This window comes from Cryptomeria japonica, chromosome 2 (assembly GCF_030272615.1).
Source record: "Cryptomeria japonica chromosome 2, Sugi_1.0, whole genome shotgun sequence".
Lineage (NCBI taxonomy): Eukaryota > Viridiplantae > Streptophyta > Pinopsida > Cupressales > Cupressaceae > Cryptomeria > Cryptomeria japonica.
The window spans coordinates 323,437,813-323,461,064 of NC_081406.1; the positions used below are offsets into that span (position 1 = coordinate 323,437,813).

Here is a 23,252-nt window from a genome sequence, read left to right on the forward strand (position 1 = left end):
TGTAAAGGGTGAGACTCTAGTTAGACTGTTAGATTATGGTTAGATTTTTAGGCAGTTAGAATAGGTTAGAGTTTTGTAGAAAGATAGATTTTAGGAATAGCATAGAGATGCTATAGAAATTGTTGTAATAGGCAGCTGGAATCAATATAATGGACATTGATTTGGTGTTTATCATCTTGGTTTTAGTCTATTTGCATGGTTTCTTTCAGCAATTTTGATAGATCTTTCTTTTTTGGGTGTGCAAGTATTTGATGGATTCAAGCTCATACCATTGAGGAATACTGATTGTATGTTCTTGTGTATGGTTACCCTGAGCCTTTAATTGCGTTTAGTTCAATTGCAGGTGTCCGTCTGAGCTGCGCCAGAATTAGGTGCTTAGCCATTCTCCTGCAGTTTGAAAATCTTCCTAGTCCTCTTAAAGATTGCATCGTTCCTGCGAGATTGTGAGCCATTCTGACCAAGCAGGGATCGGTTATGTTGAATCTGTCTACCCGCATACTAGCCTAGTTAATTTTAGGTTTCCTAGACCCTTCCCTTTTGCTTTTATTTCGCAATCTTAAAATGCAAACCAGCTTGTTGCAAAGCGTAAGGCCCCTTGTGCTTCTCGCAAAACACATCCACCGTTGAGTCATCCCGCAGTCAAGAACTGACATTTGGAACCTTGAGGTTGTCCCCTTTGATCGATTAAAAACAGCATTAGGGCTTCCTTATACAAGAGAGGATAGGATACTCGGCGAGAACATTCTATTTTGCATTGGCCGGATAGAGTTGCAGTGATGCGACTTTAGCCACGTCAACACCACCATCATCCCATTTTTCATTGCAACGCTTGGAAATGTTGAGTATCAAGAGATATGCCTCAATCACTTACCTTTGTGATGAGTTACAAGGTGTACAACTAAGCTGAGGTCGTGCCCAGTCATCACTAATTCACCTTCACACATCACTTCAAGATAAGGCATCCAAGCTCAATGCACCTGACTCATCCAACGAGGTAGATACCTACCACATGGACACAAAATCCGATGTACCTACCCTCACCATCTATTGGTCGAAAATCCAAAGGACATATGTCCTATAAAATGTAATTATATTATTGGTCAAGCATTAAATGCTTTGTAATGGGTATAAACACCCTAATTAGGGTTTTCATCTTTCAATCTTGGCCATTGATGTGATTTTAATGGGAGCACCATATAAGGCTCTATTTCTTGATTTGTAAAGGTTAATAGTTAATAGTGAATAGTTGATAGTTAGTAGAGAAGTAGCAAAAAGCTAGAGTAGAGTATGAGAAAAAGAGATTGTTGTCAAGAGTAAGACATTGTTGTAAGAAGCATATTAATTTCATTGAAGATATGGTGAACTTCATATGTTTATTCAACAATTTGCCTGGTCTATACTTCTTTATTTTCATGTTCATTAGATGGATGGAAGAACTTCGTGAATGATTAATGGTGGAATTCCTATGTTCATACCAAAGAAGCAAACATCTGCAAAAAATCGCGATTAATCGGGAGTCGAGGAGATGCCTCGGCAGAAATCGGTCAACCCCGGTCAATGATTTTTTCATTGAAATCATAAAAAAAAATGCAGTTAAAACCCAATTAAAATCCGATTTGAAAGGAAAACCTAAAACGCTCAAAAACCCGGAAAACAATGCTGCAAAATTTTTGAAGATGAGATCGCATGCATGGGTTAAAGCACATTCCAGCAGCAAAAAGGATATCAAGTTGAATGTGAGGGCACACCAATGAGTAGCGCCGCAAGGGGAAGACACGAGAGAGAATCGACTGAATCCGCGACTCGACGGGAATGAGTGCGAGTGAACAGCTCCAATCCAGCTACCCTCAATTCCATCGGATACGAACCATTCGACGGGTTGGGAATGAACGAATGGGCGAACTCCTCCCCAGTTGACAAAAACGGGTGAAATTATTGAAATGTTTTCTGAATGTTTGTACATGAATGCTTTTTTTTTTTTTGATCTGTAATTGGCTGAACCTTGAATAGTTTTTGACTGGAGCTATGAACCAATGGGGACACAGCAGGGGGCCCCATCCCCATTACATATCTTTGAATTATTATTATTATTATTATTATGTTTGATTAGATTGACCCCAAGACCTTCCCCATCCTATGGAAGGCCAAGAGTCACAACTTAGAATTCCACTTCAGATGTCCCTATTGGGAATTGAACTTGGGTCTCCACATTGAGAACCCAGTGTTTTAACCAGTTAAGCTCAACCCCTTGGACCATGAATGCTTTTTTTTGAATGTATAGATTTTTTTTATTTTTCCTAATGTTCTCAAAAAATTTGTCTGATCATAATATGTTATTTATTATATTATAATAATTTAAGAAATTTTTAATATAAAGTTTAATTTTTTTATATAGATTATTTAGTCTCAGTAATTTCTTTAGTATATTGTAATTTTTTAAATTGTAAAATATTTTAACATGTATTACTGATTTAAATTTATTTATAATTTATTTTATTATAATTATTTAATAATTTTTTTAAAAAATAGTAAAGTTATTTTTTTAATATAAATTATTTTAAATCAGTAATTTCTTTAATATATTGTTATTTATTAAATTGCAATATATTTTAAAATAGATTACTGATTTTTAAAAAAACTTACAATATTAGATAAATTTACAATAATATTAAATAAGTTACATTATATTACAATAATTTATCTTAAAATATTAAATCAGTAATTTAATCTTTTAAGATAAAATATTACGGTAATATGCTGTAATTTATTTTATATTATTGTAATATCACTGTAATATACTGCAATTTATTAAATATTATTGTAATATTAAATATTACAGTAATTTATTTAATATTACTGATTAAATTAGCAATTTCACTAATATTAGAGTAATATGTCTTAATATATATGTGTGGGGGAGAGAGAATTAAGTTGATTTGAAATGGATAAGTAAATACTAAATATAAATAGAGACATATTGTATAATTAAATTTAAAATATTTGTATGAATTTAATATTATTGTACACGAATATAAACAATGAAAATCTATTTTTTACAATTCATATGTTGAAGTCTCTATTTTATTTGGTTACAATATCTCTATGCTATGGAAATGCCCTAAAAAATGTTTTAAAAAAAAGTAGATTTTTGCTCTTTTTCTATAATTTTTTACATTTTTTAAATATCCGATTTTTTCAAAAAATCTTATACTTTTATTTTGCCGATTAATTCCCCAAACGATTAATGCTACTATGCTTCATACTGCTAGTATTTGATTGATTGTGAAGTACCTTACGTAGTCAACTGAACTTATTTTAGCCAAGCTTAACTTTAATTACTACTTCCTCATTCATATGCATTGCTTTGATGGTATCTATGTTCGTGGTGGTGATTTGAACTTCATAGGCTTACCTTAGAAGATCACACTAAACTTTGCAGAGTAGTTGCTCTGCATGGGAAAGACAAGTCTAGTTGAGTTTCACCAAAGATTTTCCATCACTCTTACATTCTTAGAGTTAGAATAGCTTTCTAAACCCTTTATCCCTTTTTCCCTTTTTTTCAAATCAAGTTAGTTTCCATGTTCCAACAGCATTTCAAGCATTCAAGATTCAATGTAAGTCCACCTTGTGATTCCAACAAATCACATCATAACACTGAGTCTATCCAAGAGCACATCAAGACCTGACATTCGAAACCTTGGAGTCACCCCATTTGATCACGCTGTTTAGCACATGGGAGGATTTTGTTCAAGAGAGGATTTTGTTCAAGAGAGGATAGAATACTTAGTATTTTATTCTGTGTTGCATAGTGCATAAAAAACACATCAATAGGCACAGTGGCTGGTGTTGATAGGCGTCCGCCCTTAGGATTGGATGATAAGTGTGCATGGAAGGGGCAAGGAAATGCAAGCCCGGATATCCTTGATTCACCACATTTGCTCCTACCAAACAAGGATCCTATGAAAGTGGATTTGGGTGAGGATATACTACAAAAGTAGATGAAAATGTGGCATTCTTTGTCAGACACAAGTTGATCGAAAGATTCTTGGGTTTGTGGCCAAGTTTGGTGGAGCTTCATCAATGGATTATAAGTACTTGGCAGCCCATTTTGAAGGACCGTCTCCAAATCTATCCATGTGTGCAAGGGTCTTTTGTAGTAGTTTTGACAACTTTTGGGACTGTCGCACTGTTCTCTATGATTATCAATGGGACTTTATTAGATTTTAAACTATGAAGGCATCCCATTCCGATGTCACAAATGCTTCTGCACTAGTCATTTTAGCTACTCAATGCACCAAACAGAAGAATGACAAGAAGGCTACTTGGTGGAAGGATGTCGCCCCACATCATTATACTATGGAAAAAATGAAATCAAGATTAAAAGGAAAGTCTGGTGATAAGACTCCTAAAAATGTCACTGATGATGGGAACAACTGTCTACCCCAGGAAAGGTGTTACACTCACCTAGGTCATTGGCTGCCCCCTCTCCATCGAGGTGTGACAGTGAGAAATCTATTTTGGCTTCAATTAGGAGAGAGGCCAAGCAAGTTGAGGGCTCTGGGATTTTGCCTATTGAAGGAGAAGAAAATCCCATAGGTAGCTGATGTGGACTAGGAGAAGGGAGCCATAGCAAGTAATTGGATTGTTGTACAAAGGAGGAAGAAATGTGAGGCAATTTTTAATATACAGCTTCGTTCCTAAGGAAAATTGGGTGCGAATGGTCTGGACGTGGTGTCTCATGTGCTAGGTGTGGGATTCATCTACTGCCAACTCTTATTGTTGCCATGTGAGCTGCATATGATAAGGCATGAGAATTCAAATCAATAGCCAGGCATTTAGTTTATGATTGTTGATCGCTATGCTCTTGGGAAATGACATATAGAGTTTATTTGGCAGGTCGTCCAACCTCAGACAACTAGGCATTCCAAATGGAGGCAGATTAAGAAGTTTAAGAGATAAAATTGCTGGTCGACTCATTCCAGCAGGAGAACGTGGGAATTGTTGCAGTCTGGAGCTGAACATAGAGGAGCATGGATCTTGGGAACCATTCCTAGTGCTAGCACAAACATTGAAATAGCTATAGGAAGATTGAAATAATTGGCCAGGGATTTGACTGCCGTCTCAAGTTTGCAGGGGAGGTACAAGCTGCAATAGATCCTAATTGCTTCTTGTTAATGATTTGTAGCTTCGGTCGGAGTAAAACTATCGATGAAATCATATACATGATTGATCTCTATTACTGATCATAGTCAGCATGATTAATAATTAATGCGCATAGATATATATATATATATAGTGTGTGTGTGTTATTATATATATATATGTAAGCACATATATACATAACTTAGAATTGTATTATATGTAATTGTTAATCATGCTGATTATGAAAATCAATTATGAGAATCGATTATATAAACTAATCATGTATTGATCCACTTTGATCATATAAACCGATTAAGAGAATCGGTGATGTATACTAGCATTATATTAAATCGATCATATATAAATTGATGAAGAGAACTAATCGTTATCATGAGAATCAATTATGTATTGATCTGATATTATATTAATTATGAATCGATCTTATATTAAAGATGCTGTTCGATTATGTAATTAAATCGCTGTCTAATCACAGCCGATTAATTTAGAGGAGCATGCCTCGTCGAAGAGGCATGACTCCACGCGAATCTGATTCATGTGGAGGCATGACTCTTTGAAGACATGGCTCCTCCAAATAATATATATATGGAGATGAGTATCAATTCATTGGTAAGTATAGTAATCGAAAGTGCAAGTCAAAGACATTGATACTCAGATATACATCAGATCAAGTTGAATTCATTTGAATTATTAGTATTCATCTCTCATCAGCAGTAACAGCAATAAAGAATAAAATTAAAATCTTCTACTTTCAAAATCTGATCAACATTAACATGGTATCAGAGCTAGTGTGAGGAAAGATCTGATCAGATTTACAAGAAGAAACAACTAACTTCCATTAAATTTTCTAGAATTGTATATTCAACAAAATGGTGTATGGAGTTAGACCCGAGGATCGTCTTGAAGGAGCTGTAAATTTTGTATCATGGAAGTTTAGGATGATGCTCGCACTAAAGGAACACGAATTGAACATGTTTGTGGAGAAGGCTATACCCGAACCCGATGAAGAAGACGAAAAACTTCAACGGACAAGGAATAACAACAAAGCCATGAAATTACTGGTGGCTGGAGTGAAAGATCATATCGTCCCTATTATCTCAAAGTTAAATACAGCCTATCTAATGTTTTCAACTCTAGAGAACATGTTTGAGATAAATAATACTAGCAGGGCTGTTGCTCTGAAACAGCAGCCCCACCATATCAAGATGAACCAAGGAGAAACTATCACTTCATATTTCATGAGGATAACGGAGCTAAGGAACCAACTATCTACAATTGGTCACACATTCGATAGCAAGGAGTTAACCATGCTGGCACTCAAGTGGCTTCCTACCTCTTGGGAAACATTTATTCAAGGGATTAGTGCACGATCCAAACTTCCCAAATTTGATCGATTAAAAACCAATTGCATATAAGAAGAATCAAGATTGATCACTAGAGGGATTGGAATAAATTCTACAAATGAAGACATGCAAGTTCTAAGCTCTCAGTCGCACAAAAGAGGAAAGAAAAATATCTTCAAGAAGAAGAAAGGCAAGGACTCAACCGGGAAGCGTTCATTCAAAAGGAGAAGGGACCTATCTAAAGTTCAATGCTTTAAATATGGTCATATTGTTGTAAAGTGCCCAGATAGGATCAAGCCTCAAGCCTCAATTGTAGAAGTCAGTAAGGCCAACTCAGATTCCGAAAGACTTGTATTCTACTCAGCTCTCTCTGGTCAAGTATCTACAGCCTTAACACCTGGGTAATAGACAGTGGGGCATCCCGACATATGACAGGATTTAGAGAGCACCTAGACACCATTGTAGAAAATTTTGATGAGGAAGTCACAATTGGAGATGATTCAAACTACCCAGTAAAAGGGATTGGAACCTGTAACATTCAACTAAAATCAAGCATCTCCCTTAAATTAACAGGTGTACTATTTGTGTCGGGCATCACACGCAACTTGGTTTCCATATCAGCTCTTGAAGACAAGGGATACAGAATCACCTTCATGGATGGAAAAGTCTTAGCTTGGCCTAAGAACTCAAATATCAAGAAGGCACACACCGTCGGAGTTCAACATGGGTGTCTGTACAAACTTTGCACCTCTCCTTCACAAGCACTTACTCATGAATCTTCTAACACTTGTGAATTATGGCATAGAAGATTAGGGCATCTTCATTTTCGTGCTTTACCCTCTATAGAGAAAATGGTGACAAGGATACCTAAGCTGACTCAAGAACATGAAGGAATTTGCAAAGGGTGTGCCTTAGGAAAGAATACCAAGGGCACATTTCATAGTAGTGAAAGTAAATCCAAAAATGTATTAGAAATTGTTCGATCTGATTTATGTGGACCTATGTCAATATCCTCGTTAGGAGGATTTTTGTATTATGTTATTTTTGTAGATGATTATTCTAGGAAGACATGGATATATTTTCTAAAGTGTAAAGAGTCTGATGAAGTCCTTAAAAGGTTTAAGGAATTCAAGGCTCTAGTAGAAAATATATTTGGTAAAAGTATTAAGACCCTTAGATCAGATAATGGGGGGGAATACATCTCTGAAAACTTTGAAACTTTTTGTAATAATGCTGAGATTAAGAGGGAGTTCACTATTCCTTACAACCCTCAACAAAATGGGGTAGCAAAAAGGAAAAATAGACCTATAGTAGAAGCAACCAAAGCCATGATGCATGACCAGAACCTTCATACCTCATTCTGGGCTGAAGCCTCTAGTGTTGCTGTGTATATCCAAAACAGATGTCCACATTCCTAACTTGATAACAAAACTCCTGAAGAAGCATTCACAGGAATCAAACCTGACATAGGTTACTTAAGAATTTTTGGCTGTCTTGTTTACATTCACATCCCTAAGGAGAAAAGACCTAAATTAGAACCCTCTGGAAAAAAGGGAATCTTTGTCAGGTATAGTGAAACTTCTAAAGCCTATAGGGTCTATATTCCTCGTCAAAGACAAATTGAACTAAGCAGGGATGTAATATTTGAAGAGGATATTGCATTCAAAATATCTAAAGATGTTAATGAAAAAGATGATGAATCTCCTCAATACAGTGAAAAGGATCACTCCTCTGAAATTCAGAGGGAGACTCACGAATCAATTGAAGGGAACAATCACATTGAACCTATGGACTGTACTGATGAACCTAGAGACACTAATGTGACTAAGAAAAGACCACTATGGGCCAGGAAGATGATTGAGGAGGCTGAAAATTATACAGCTCCAAAAGGAACTTTCAGGGAAAGTAAAAGACCAAATAGATTCTCCAACTATGTTGCACTAATGAGTGAAATCATAAATTTAGAACCTTCTAATGTTGAGGAAGCCTTCCAACATCAAGCCTGGAAAGAAGCCATGACAGAAGAGTATAAGTCTATTCTCAAGAATGATGTCTGGGACATTGTGCCTAGGCCTAAGGACAAATCAGTGGTGTCTTCTAAGTGGCTTTTCAAAATCAAACATGCGGCAAATGGAAGTATTGAAAAATACAAAGCAAGGTTTGTTGCCAGAGGTTTCTCTCAAAAGGAGGGAATTGATTATGAAGAGACATTTGCTCCTGTTCCCCGATACACTTCTGTCAGAGCTGTGATTGCTATTGCTACATCAAAGGGATGGAAAATCTATCAAATGGATGTAAAGACTGCATTACTAAACGGCGTAATAGAGGAGGAAGTCTATCTGGAACACCTGAAGGATTTGTAGTGCATGGACAACACTCTCATATTTGCAAATTGAAGAAAGCCTTGTATGGGCTCAAACAGGCTCCTCAAGCCTGGTATGAAAGGATAGATCACTATCTATCAGAACTTGGCTTCTCGAAGAATGATGCAAATCCGAACCTTTACTTCAAGGTAATAAATGGAGATATGTTAATTATTATTATTTATGTTGATGACTTGTTAATCACAGGCAAAGAGCATCTCATCATCAAGTGTAAACAAGACCTTGCATCCGAATTTGACATGAAGGACTTAGGGCTTCTACACTATTTTCTCGGTTTAGAAGTATGGCAACAGACTGATGGGATTATCCTCAATCAATGGAAATACACTATTGACATTCTGAAAAGGTTGTAATGATGGATTGTAAGCCTATGTCCACTCCCATGGAAACAAACTTACACAAGTTAAGAGAGGCAGCTGCAAGTTCTGAATCAGCAGATTCCACCCTGTACTGGCAGATGATTGGATCATTGATGTATTTGATCAATACTAGACCAGATATTTATTATGCTGTGAATGCACTCAGTCAGTTCATGTGTGAACCGAAGTAGTTACATATAGTTGCAACAAAACACATCTTGAGATATCTTCGTGGAACAATTGGATATGGCTTAAAGTATAAAGATGTAAATCTAAGCTTAAATGGATATACAAACTCAGATTGGGCTGGAAGTGTGGTGGATCGTAAAAGCACATCAAGGTGTTGCTTCAATTTAGGATCAGCTATGATATCCTGGTTTAGTAGGAAGCAATCTTCAGTTGCTCAGAGGTCCACAGAAGCAAAGTACATTGCGGCATCTATGGGAGCATGAGAAGTAGTATGGTTGAGGAAACTCCTTGTAGGATTGTTTGGACAATCCTTGGATCCTACCATTATCCACTGTGACAACCAGAGTTGTATAAAGCTTTCAGTAAATCCAATATTTCATGACAGATCCAAACATATTGAAATACCTTATCACTATGTTACAAACATGGTGGAGAGAAAGGTAATCCAGTTGAGGTATATTAGTATTGAAGATCAAACAGCAGACATTCTCACCAAGCCTCTTGCCAAAACAAAGATCGAACACTTCAGAGGTAAGCTTGGTATGATTGAAATGTAAATTTTGAGATTGAGTCTCGGCATTATTATTGTGCTAATATATTCTAAAGATGTTTAATATAAACTCTTTTGTCATTTCATGACTTTATGGATCCCTGTGTGCATCGTTGAGAAGTGACGACTTCTGAATGATAATCACTTGTATTCTCTTGGTAGTTATTGCAAAGTGACGACTTTACAATAACTTTACTATCTATCATGATAGATATCATATGGTTGATATCTGTGAACATGTCATGATAGTTCATATCTCTTAAAACAATATCAACTAAGTGATGGGTATCATGGAGATTGATATCTATTAGTTGTATTACTGAGATATGTCATGGTGGATGTTAAGTGTTTTATAATCCGTGGATATACCATGAAATTTAGATCCCTATGGTAGGCATCATATGGTTGATGCTAGTGCACATACCATATTGGATATTGTGAGCCATTGGTGAATGTCATAAGTGTTGATATTTGTAGACCATTGCTCCTGATATCACAAGATGATATCTTCACCACTCCTTGTGTGGTTCTTTTGTGTATACTTTATGATCATCCTCCCTAGCTAAGAGGGAGTGTTAATGATTTGTAGCTTCGGTCGGAGTAAAACCATCGATGAAATCATATACATGATTGATCTCTATTACTGATCATAGTCAGCATGATTAATAATTGATGCGCATAGATATATATAGTGTGTGTGTGTTATTATATATATATATGTGTGTGTGTATGTATGTAAGCACATATATACATAACTTAGAATTGTATTATATGTAATTGTTAATCATGCTGATTATGAAAATCGATTATGAGAATCGATTATATAAACTAATCATGTATTAATCCACTTTGATCATATAAACCGATTAAGAGAATCGGTGATGTATACTACAATTATATTAAATCGATCATATATAAATCGATGAAGAGAACTAATCGTTATCATGAGAATCGATTATGTATCGATCTTATATTAAAGATGATGTTCGATTATGTAATTAAATCGCTGTCTAATCACAGCCGATTAATTTAGAGGAGCATGCCTCATCAAAGAGGCATGACTCCATGCAAATCTGATTCACGTGGAGGCATGACTCTTTGAAGACATGGCTCCTCCAAATAATATATATATGGAGATGAGTATCGATTCATTGGTAAGTACAGTAATCGAAAGTGCAAGTCAAAGACATTGATACTCAGATATACACCAGATCAAGTTGAATTCATTTAAATTATTAGTATTCATCTCTCATCAGCAGTAACAGCAATAAAGAATAAAATTAAAATCTTCTAATTTCAAAATCTGATTAACCTTAACATTTCTATCATCTCTCCAAAGAGGTCAGAAAAAATCATTATATATATTTTGTATTTGTTGATTCAGATCAGTTTATTGAGCATTCATACTTCTTATGTCAAAAAATACAAACAATGAAAGACAACTGTTTGGTATAATCTCCCAACTCATTTTATGATGAAAGTATGTTGAAATGTTGTTCTAAGAAGCCTGTTACATTCCCCCAAGTAGTTGCAAATCAAAAAACTCACAGTGAGCAATTGCATGTGAAATGTTTAACAAAATGGTTATATGTTAGGATTGTGACATTTTGAGTTTGATAAGGAATATCCTAGTAGGGGATCTTATGTTGTTGATACTTACCCCACTGAATAAGTGGCTTCATTAATATTTCTCACCACCAGATAAGTGGAAGAAGCTTGTTTTAACAATTCAATATTGTATAACCTTTCGCACTGGATAAGTGGATGTGCCCATAAGCTTTCCCACTAAATAAGTGGATGTGCCCCTTCACTCACCATTGGACAAGTGGAAAATGCATATTTTAATTTCTAGTAATGCATTTGCACCCCACTAAACAAGTGGTATTGGTTGGCTTGCCGCCTAATGCCGTCCTTTCAGCACTACATTTCAATTTAATTGTAATCTTGAACAACATATGGTCTCATCTTGCCCATCTTGAGAAACGGGTGATCAGAAAGTGGAAAGTAAGTTGATTTGTATCTTATTTCCAGTTGCACTATTTTTCAAAAAACTATAGGGTGGTTATTACACTTTTACTTGACAAAGAACTTTAGTAATTTGAGGAAAATCAAGCTACACACTAGCAAATCAAAGCAAATTGTATAGTCTACATGTATTGAAAGTCGATATTGTACTCAAAATTTGAAAAATTAAAAATAAATGTTAGGTAATATGAACTCATCCATTCTGTTACCAGTATGTATTAATTAAAGCTAAATTCAATGAAATATTAGATCATCTTATCACATATCTTTTTTATAATACAGAGTCAAATATGATGAAAAGGGTATAATAGAAATAAAAAAAGTTGAAGAATAAATGAAGATAAATGCACATACATTTTCCAAATCATAGTCAATGATGAGAACCTTCTTAAATTTACCATCTGCTGCCCACTTTATCCATGCATATTTGCCTACAATATTCTGATTGTAACATTTTGAATTTTCACCTTCATCCTCCTAAAATGAAATATCAAGATTAGAGTGCTAAAAAAGAAATATAGAAAAAAGAAACACTTAATAAATGGGGAACTTTACCATTATATGTTATCCCTACAGGAAAATGTGGAAGAGATAGAAACCAAAAATGCTGAGATAAAATTAAAACGTTAAAGATAAATAATTTTATCTAGATTAAGTATTGAGACAACCCCAAAAGCTTTAATGTTCTTATTACCATATACAAGATAAACAATAAATGTTACACATGCATCAAAAAGAGACAGTGAGAATATTACATATATATTCATTCCATGATCATCTCCATAAACTTCTTCCCTTCTATAAGCTTCTATTTCAATCTGTCTGATCACATTTTATATCAACTGATTAAAATGCATCCATGAAATATATCTTGAATAAGTTGTCAGATTGAAATAGAGTTTGCTTGCAGGTAGTAAATAACTTTTTGAAAAACGTATGAAGAGAAAACATTACAGCTTGTTGGAAGGAGCAATTCACTGAAAATAAACAGGGTTGAAAGAATGCTATGAGACTTGTTAGATATCTTAAAGGAAAAATTGCATATGCCTAGGACTAAAATGCAATACTCTAGAGAAATGGCACATTCCACAGATTGTACGGGTTTTAATCTGCAGATTGTTAATATCTGCAAGCATCAGAGTTTAGTAAGCAGAACCTGTCCTACAAATAAAGAATTTTCACTAATATGGTAACAAAAGTAAGAGAAAATAGCAGCAACAGGAACAACCTGAAATCATCTTCAAGCTCTTGCACAATTTTATTATGATCCTCTTGAGGGATATCAAGTGCCTTCTTGATTTCCTCTATTGCTAACTCAAGCCCCTAGGAACACATTTTTTAAAATAAAGATTGTTGTGAATCACATTGCAGTAAACAGGTCAAAAGTTAATAATCTCATCCCATAATCCCTACTTTATCCAGCCCATTTAAGCATGTGCCCAGACACACATAAATTGAAGTTAGTATAAATTCAAAATAGCACACAAATACATTTTGGTATATATTCTGCTACTACAGATTGTTAATTTCCTCAGCTCAATCTATACTCACTAATCTATTTGTTAGATTTTGCAAAAGAATTAACAATCATATACAATGCAATATAGTAGAACATTGATAACAACTGGATGATTTGCTGAATTATATATACTATTTATTAGATTTTGCACCAAAGAAATAACAATCATATTCAAATTTTCAATGCAATTTATAGTTATACTAATCAAAGAATCCAATCTAGTAGAACATTGATAAAAATTAGACGATTTTCCAAATCATATAGATAGGTAGATAGATAGATACACAATATGCTGACTTGGGATCAGCTCCCTTTATATTTAATAAGTATATAAAAATTTACATTGCTTTCCCCTACATCCAAAACAGGTGCAGCCATTATAGTAGTCACTTCGATACTAGAGCACTAAAGTTCACATAAGATCTAAGGCACACAAGCCCACAATACAAATTCTTTTCTATGAGATAAAAGGTAAAAAAGGAATTCAGCATTCCTCACTATTAGTGGAAGAGTTGTAGCCACCATGGGTGGGAATGCTGGGTGTCAGATAGTTTAGGCCCCAAGCTATTTTCTTCAATCTTTTGCATCCTAGCATAGGAGGGATATGGTTGATCTGTGATGACCCTTACTAGATTCTTTGTGTTCATATAATGTTTTCCTTTTTAGTTTGTAAGTTTTCAGGAATAATGCATGAATGTTTGACAAAATTACCTTGGATAAATTTGTGCAATATTGAAAGCAGTGACACTTCTTTGAAATATATCTATTCAACTTAACAATTTCTCCTATAAACTTCTGATTTCATTGAACACTAAATGGAACAGATTTGATGCAAAATCAGAGTTAAAACAAGTCTGACCTTATACAAATTCCCTGTTCAAAGCATCCTGAATAAGGCATCTGACACAAAACTTGTGACAGTGACTAGCAATCTTTGTAGAGCTGTCCCTTATGAATTTCCTTCAAATTAATAGCTGTCTACAGACCTGCAACTGCCTTTACTCCTTCTCACATCCCTTTTTATTTCTTCATACACAGGTGTGGTTCCCCTTTTTGTTAGCATGAAGAGCTATGGCTAGCATTTAGGTCTTAGGAGACCCTCACACACTGGACGCCTTCCATTTATGGCCATGCCCTCTAGAAACCTCTCATGCCCCCCCGCCCCCAAACTCAGATGCCTCCTTTATGCAAAGTTGTGGCTGACTTAGAGCATATTAAGAATGAGTAATATTCATTATGACCAATAAGATGTCTCCCAAACAATTGTAGTAGGAAACTTAAAGCTTGTGAATTCAACATAAATCAACCTACACAATGGAAGACGAAAGCTCTACAAATTTATTTTTGCTTGCCAAACTTCAACAAATTTGTTGCCTATTAATCCTGTAAATTCGTAAATATAGGGCAATCTGGCTAGAAACCTCTGCTTCTCCATTTTAGTGTAACTGTTAATCCTGTCTAAATCCACCTCCAAATTTGACTAGAAAGAAATCACTTCTCCAAAGACAAATACCCTTTGTTTTTCTCCTAAGGTTTAAGTTGACAAAGTCGAAACTTCAAATTGGGAAAATATGAAATGATCTAAGATATGAAATTTCGTTTTTGCAACTCCCATTTATATCTCTCATATGAACTTTCCAGAAATTTTACTTTGCATGAAGTGACCCTTTTAACTTTTAATTCATTTTTGGGTCCCTAAACAGTTGCTTTAATACAAATGGTCATCTTTTAAATAAAATTATTAATTAAACTAAAGTTTTGTAAAATTATAATTTAAGACAACTAAAATTTAATTAATTAGAATATTGCGTCTCCAAATTGCCACATTAACCTATGGGAATGAAATAGGCTAAAGGGTCCTCCTCAAATGCCTAGGTTGAAGAAAAGGACATTACATGGTCAACTTACAAAAGCCATTGAGACCGCCCACCATAAGCCCTTCTTGGAAGATTCAATCTAATTTCGTTATGCCTTTTGATGATGCCATTTCATCAATTGCATATTCTCCTCCAATGTCATCTTCACTAGCTTGAAGATCTTATTCTTCCACAATGCGATTACTAGTAACCTTAATTTTGGTGCAAATAAGTTTTTGCCAATACTTTCACTATGCCAACATCTTGAGTCATAATCATGGAAGTGGTGAGAAAGGTCACAATAACCTCACTATAAAGTAATACATTCTCTATTTGGTCCATAATTTCATATCCTATCACCACCCTTAACGCTCTTGCTTCCATGGGAGACCTAATATAGAAGGCTAATGCAATATAACCAATATCTTATTCACCAATGCACCTCACCCCCCATTTACCTATAGGCATACAAATGCAATTGTTTATTTTTCCTACTATGGAAAGATTGAAAATGGCTACTAGCTTTATTGGAAATTTGGGAATCTCAAATTAATTACACAAGCAATACCGAAAATATTTCTATGGAAATCCAAAAATCCCTGGAGCATGTGAAGCAATTCCTTTATGCATATAGGAGAGTAGCTTGAAATTTTGTACAATATCATGATGACAATATCTATAGTTCCATCCTTAGGCCTCAACTAATATTTATTCCATCCCATTTGTCAATATCATTGACTGCTATGTACTCCATGTGATCAATGGTGTGATTGGCCAAGGTCAGCCATTTTCTTCTCTCTATAATAAAGTTGAATTGTGTGGGACCTTAATCCATCCAATTCTAGTAAAATTCCAAAATATTCCTCAGTTTCCAATTTGGTGTCCCTTGACTTTTGATTGTGCTAATAATTATCATGGAATCCCCTTTGAGTTGATTATCTTGGATATTTTTTATTTCACACAACTATAGTCCCAATAATAGAGACTACATTTTGGCTTCATTTTTCATGGCTAGAGGGATTTTTCTAGGAGCGACCATAATTAATTACCATTGCAATCATAGCCTACAAACCGAACACCAAAAAAACTTGGGTTGACCCAAGCCACCCATCAAAATTTAATTCTAATTTCCTCATGGGTGGGGAATGTCATTTTATTTTAGCCCTAAGTCCTTTTGGTTAAACCTACACATCCCCTGACTGTAAGTATATAGAGTGACTTGCACAAAAATACCTCAAAGCCCCACTACTACCTTAGAAAGAGAGTGGCTCGCTTTTGAGATCGGTTCTAGCTCGTCAAGAATATAATGCTTCATAGTTTCCAAATTGTTAACTTCACAATGTTAGGAGAGAGGCCACTTATAGCTCAGGCTATGGTGATGTCCAAGCAAGATCTGTGGTCTAACTTTGACAAGTCAAAACTTGTTTAATATTGATGTAGAGTATGAACTATAACCTCATAGAAAAATAGGCTTTGTTTGCACTTATAACAAAATGAATAGTATTCAAATCTAAGTTGCAAGTAGAAGTTGAGAACTTTTGCATGAGTTACCATCTACTAGGAGAGATTTTCTACCAAGATGAGAAGCATGCATTGATGATAAGAGTCTATTGCTTCATAATGCGAAGGTAGTTAATCCACCTCCAAATTGGTAACTTCAAGCTTACAAAGTATTGCATGTGAGATTTTCATTTGTCAACTAGTTTCTTGATATTTGTTTGTGTTGATATTCTTTATATATGGATGATGCCGCATACTCAATGGCTGAACTAAATTAATATGTTGAAAAAATTCTACCATGAAAACAACAATAAGACTAAAGACACACTAATAAGCCCTAGAGAAATTCATCTTACATCTTGACTACACAAGGAATGTCTGAGGTGAAAGAATCAATGAAGAAATTTAGATGATGTAATGTATGATCTTGCAATGAGGAGCAGTAACTTATGTTTTAGATAAAATAATGATAAGGGAAATTGGCTAATGATAGTCACATGAATTCCCCTTAAAAGAATTCATTTATCTTTAGCTGTGATTTATTGATTATGTCCTTGCAAATAGTTCCATCTAAATTTGCCAACCTTACAAATCTATTCTCAATAATCTTGTTTATTTGAAATGGTGCTTCCCACAAAAATTATATTTACCTAGTTTTACTAATTTAAAGCAAGTGCTTGGGGCTAGAAATTGATGTTGCAAATGTTTTTCATTCCTATTCTTCCTATACCATTGCATGACCCTAGCTTCCCACTACACCATAATCAAACTTATTAGTCTTTCTTTGAGACATTCTTCATCACCAAGATTATTCTCAACTGCAATTCTCAAACTTGATACTAGATACTCAATTGGTATTTTAGCTTACAGATTGTACAAGAGAAAGATAAGGGTGTGTAGCCAATTGTTATCTTGTACCTTGTACCATAGGCCCATATTATAGATGGAATCCATCTTTCCTAACATGTTCCTTCAATTCTGCGTGTTTTTTTTGCATTACAGAAATAAACACATTGTTTTTAGCATAAATTTGGGCAGTCTCTTGGGTAGTACAAAATTTGCATGAGGAATGTCCTAAATCCTATCATCAAAGGTTGAATCTTATGGTTTACAAAGTGTCTACCTCAGTTGTTTGTGATTTCTCTTGGTTTTCTAAGCATGCTATCTATCTATCTATTCAATTATAAAGAAAGCCATGCTCTAATCACTATTATCAAACAAGTCTTGCTTCTTTCCACTTGGTTAGATATTTTGTGGCCACTAATATTTATCTAAAATGGTGCATCTTACTCACCTTCAACATCCCAATGAAGTTGAGTCCCCATAATCCATCCCTCTTTAGCAGATCACTTGTCTCTTGATAGGTATCAAACTTGAACATTTATTCTTGATAGCTATAGAAAAGGATGACAACAAATTAAGAAGGATTCCCACACCTCGGGTTGCTCCCTCAGTCAACCAGTCTGCAGAAATTAATATCTGATTTTAGTCATAATATACCCACGACCTGCTGCTACAGCCAAGCACCCCTGAAATATGTCTAAAGACAAAGAAATGAATGCTTCAAACAGCCTTAACATGTTTCCATAACAGTCTCATCATCCTCCAAGGGCATTCGACCAAAAATCTCAGAGTTCCCATGCCACCAAACTGTGCACACAATCTGCCCTTGCTAGAGTTAACCCTTACGCCCAGATATGATGTGAAAAAGGGCCAGAAATGGAGTTGACCTGAGAAAAATTCCATGCCTAGCTCTTGCCTAAAACCCTCAACCCAAACAGCCACTGACAATCACATGTGTCAGCCCAAAAAATATCAACTTGATAAGAAGTTCAAACCTTGCAACTTAAAAAAATCTTCTAGCAATGTTTCGAATCTGCAAAGCACTAGAATTTGTCTTGGAATAAGACGTCACAAATTCCAACAAATCTTTAATCATTGAAACCAAGCGGTAAAGCTAAATGAGTTCTCCTGCAATAACTCTTTTCCACACAACCTACAACTCTAAATGAGCCACACCACATCATATTGTACTAAGGTGCCTTTAAATTATTTTAATAAAAATAAGCTCAACCTTAGTATATAATTAAATTCATAGCTCAATATTACACCCAAGTTGCGGAAATTGTCAGAAAGCGTTGGAATTTAAAACTAACCACACTGGAGTGATACCAATGATGAATAATGAAGATCGAGGTTGACTGGGTGGCTTACTATAGATAGACACTCTATCCAAGAATATTGGAGAACACACTAGAAGCTAAAAATGACTTCGAAAAGTGTCATAAGTATCCTCAAGTCCAACTGAGCTCCCTAGCAACATCAAAATAACCCCTTCTGGCACAACTGACAGTCGCTGAAAAACTCGGAGGCAGCTACAATATTGAAATGATTGAAAATGGCATCATTACAATATACATGAACAGCAGAATCCTATTACCATGGAAATTTCAAATGATTTGGCTAGAGGACAACAATTAATTCAGCTAATGATCCAAATGATGCAAACAATGAATAACAAAAACCAAGGTGATCATGGAAATAATGGCAACAGCGATAATAATGGCAATAATGGAAACAATGGCAACCAAGGAGAGGGGACAACCAGCAGAACTATTCCTAGACCCTTAACGCCTGAGTTCTTAAAGGCACCACTAAGAGACCAAGTAGGACAGTAGGAAGGTGGTAAACGTTGGGCAGATTATTTGAGAGAGTATCAACTTGGGGGATGAATTTCATGCAGCTATGTCCTTTGCTAACTTTTGCCAAGTCAAATATAGAAATAGACCAAGAGGAGACAGGTGGCAGAGGTTTAATCAAGATTTGCAACTTAAGGTAGGAAAATTAACCATTCCTAGCTTTAATGGTTCTAGCAGATGCACTTCACGTTAATGGGTGTAGACGTTAAGTACATAGTTTCACCTAGATCCCATGGCAGAATCAAACGCCATCAAATGTGCAACCTTGGATCTGGATGGAGAGGAGCATGAGTGGTGGTACCATGGATTGGTTACTTTGGGTCATGCCAATATCACATCTTATGCTAACTTTACTTGGAGATTGATTTACAGGTTTGACAAGACGTATCTTGAGTTGCATTTCAGGGAGTTGGCACACCTGAGACAAGTAGGGTTAGTTGACAAGTACATATCAAATTTCCAAAAACTCTCGATTATTATGACAAGTATTTTTGACCATAGGTTGATTGTTTTGTTTACGGAGGGTTTGATAGAATCTCTTCATGGTTGAGTAAAGGCGTTTGATCCAAATACTTTACTAGATGCCATCAAAAGGGATGGTAACATGGAGAGTTTAGCTTCTAAAAACCAATTCCAGCTCAATCCATTTCCTCCAAAGAAATACAAGAAACCCTTCCAAAATGATTTTCCAAAGAGGAACAACTTGGATGATGAGGCTAGAAATGAGTTACATAGGAAAAAGTTGTGCTTTTTTTGTAAGGATCCTTGGGAGCCTAGCCATAGGTGTTTGGGAAAAGGGTTCATTACATAGAGAAACAAATGAGCAATCACCCAAGGAGGTGAAAAGAGGAACCATTGCTACTCTTTCTACTACCCCTAAGTACAATTCTTTCAAGGTACCAGGATTCTTGCAGAGGAAGCAAATTACAATATTAGTGAACAATGGGGCAACTCACAATTTCATTGATGCAGCCTTACTGGCCAAGAGGGGCCTATAGGTAGAGTTTGAGGGCTTACATGTAGTGGTTGTAGATGGCTTCACCATGACTTTTTCTACACAAGTAACTTAGTTAAACGTTTCCTTACGAAACTATACCGTCGCAGATGATTTCTATGTAGCAGAAATTAGAGATACTAATGCTATTTTGAGTGTTCAATGGTTGCACTTAGTAGGAAGTATTATGAGAACTTCAAAGCCCTAGAATCCAAATTCAAAGTTGATGGGAAGAAAGAGGTCTTAAGAGGTATGTCAAGTGGAGCACCCAAGGTCATGACAGCTAAGTGGATGGAGAGCATTTTAAGACATGTGAGGTTGCTTGGGCAACCCAATATTTGATTTCTTCCAAAACCTCTTCGAATAGTGATGGGCAGCATCATGTGGACATCCAAACAGTTATAAACAAACACAACATGGTTTTCACTTTTTAGTGGCATTCCTCCAAGGAGATCACCAAACAAGGGTTTTAAGCATGTGATTGAACTAGAGGAAGGACCTAAACCTGTGATTAGCCTGTGATTACTACTCCTTATAGGAATCCTAAGAGGTTCAACAGTGAGATTGAAAAGGCAATTAGGGAGATACTAGATATGAGTCACATCAGACCTAGCTTGAGCCCCTTTGCTTCTTTTGTTGACCTAGTGAAGAGGGATGGGAGTATGTGAATGTGCATTGACTACCATGTAGTAAATAAGAAGACTATCAAAAATGTGTATCCTATCCTCAGGATTGATGAGCTTCTAGATGAGTTACATGGTGTAGTGTATTTTTCAAAGATTGATCTTCGTTCAAGATACTACCAAATTAGAGTTAGGGAGAAGGATATACACAACATAGAATTCAAGTGTCACTATGAGCACTATAAGTTTCAATTCATGCCCTTTGGGTCGACCAATGCTCTCGCAACCTTCTAGTCTTGCATGAACCACATCTTTAATAAATAGCTGTGAAATATCCTTCTAGTATTCTTTGATGATATTCTCATTTATGGCAAGATTTGAGAGGATGAACTTAGGCTTTTTGAAGAGGTGTTGGGCATCATGAAGGCACAGTCCTTGTTTTTCGAAGCTTCCAAGTGTCTATTTGGATTGACAAAGATTCTTTCCTTGGGGCATGTGATCAATGCAAATAGCATCAAGGTTCAACAAGAGAAGATAGAGGCTATTTTGGATTGGCCACCGTCGAGGACATTGACAAAATTGAGGGGATCGGTTTGTGCAGTTACTACAAGAGCTTTGGGAAGGGGTGATGAGGCTCAGCACACATTTGATAGACTCAAGGTGGTAACGAGCACTTGTCCCATTTTGGCATTACCTGATTTCTCTTAGTTTGTTTTGGAGTTTGATGCTTCAAGTGAGGGAATGAATTGAAGCAGTTCTTATGCAAAATAGGTATTATACTGCCTATGAGAGCAAGAAGCTCCATGATACTGAGCAATTGTATTCCATCTACTAAGAAAATGCTTGCCATCATGGATGAGTTGGCAAAGTTTAGATAGTATTTGGTAGCTAGAAAATTTGTTGTCAGAACAAATCACAATAGCTTGAAATACTTCTTGGAGCAGAAGAATCTGAAAGAGCATCAACAAAAGTGGGTCAATAAAATTTAAGCATATAATTTTGATACAATATGTGAAGGGGCAGAACAACATTATTGTATATGCACTTTCTAGGAATCCCAATATTTGTTCCCTGGCAAAGATTTCAACTAATTAGAAAGCTCATCTCTTAGTTGAGTATTCCAAAAACACTTTTGCATGCAAATTGATGGATGGCAAGGTTCAAGATGACAAGTACAGAGTCATGAACAATGTCATCTACTAGAAGAGTAGGATTTATTTGGTGCCTAAATCGAAGGTGGAGGAGAAAATTGAGGGCCATTCATGGTACAACTCTTGCAGGACATCCAGGTTACTTCAAAACCTACAAGCAAGTTAGATAGAGATTCTCTTGAAAGGGTCCCAAGTATGATCTCTTGCGACATGTTCGTGAATGTATGACTTGTCAACTAGATAAGTTAGGGCATACTTTCCCAAAAGGTTTATTGCAGCCATTATCTATTCCTAAGCAAAAGTGGGAAAATATATACATTGATTTTATTATAGGTCTTCCTACAGTGTAGGACATGGATTGCATCTATGTGGTAGTTGATTGGTTGACAAAATATGCGCATTTCTTTTCCCTATCATCCAAGTAGAAGGCACCTCAAGTTGCAGAGTTGTTCTTCATTCTTCAAGGAAGTGTTTAGACTCCATGGGTCACTGAGGAACATTGTAAGTGATCAAAATAGCAAATTTCTTAGCGTCTTATGGCAGGGTCTATTCAAGTTGGTCGACACAGAGTTGACCTCGAGCACCAGTTACCACCCCCAAACAAATGGATAGACAAAGATTGTCAACAAATGGGTGGAAGGATATTTATGCAATTTTGTTGTGAGGTAGCAGAAGGCTTGGATTAGATGGTTACATTTGGGGGAGCAATGCTACAATACCACCTATCATATGTCAATTGAGATGAATTCTTTTTGAGCATTGTATGGATATGACACTATGTCTTTTGTAGACTTGGCATTTAGGGATAACAAAGCTCCTAAGGAAAAGGATTGGATTTAGGAGATCCAAACTATTGATTTTTTGTAGCTAGGTCGGAGCCTTCTAAGGCCGACCCAGCAA

At 35.8% G+C, this 23,252-nt stretch overlaps 1 protein-coding gene across 2 annotated transcripts in view; it reads right to left on the reverse strand.

Annotated features, from left to right (window-relative positions):
* The window catches only part of LOC131027206 (protein EMSY-LIKE 2), a 175,218-nt gene that overhangs the window by 46,636 nt on the left and 105,330 nt on the right, over positions 1-23,252 (reverse strand). For both annotated transcript variants that reach the window (XM_057957210.2, XM_057957209.2), the window contains exons 4-6: positions 13,239-13,333; positions 12,766-12,832; positions 12,365-12,487 (exon numbers count right to left, since the gene is read on the reverse strand). In XM_057957210.2, coding sequence (XP_057813193.2) covers positions 12,365-12,487; positions 12,766-12,832; positions 13,239-13,333 — 285 coding nt within the window. The remainder of the gene's footprint in view (positions 1-12,364; positions 12,488-12,765; positions 12,833-13,238; positions 13,334-23,252) is intronic.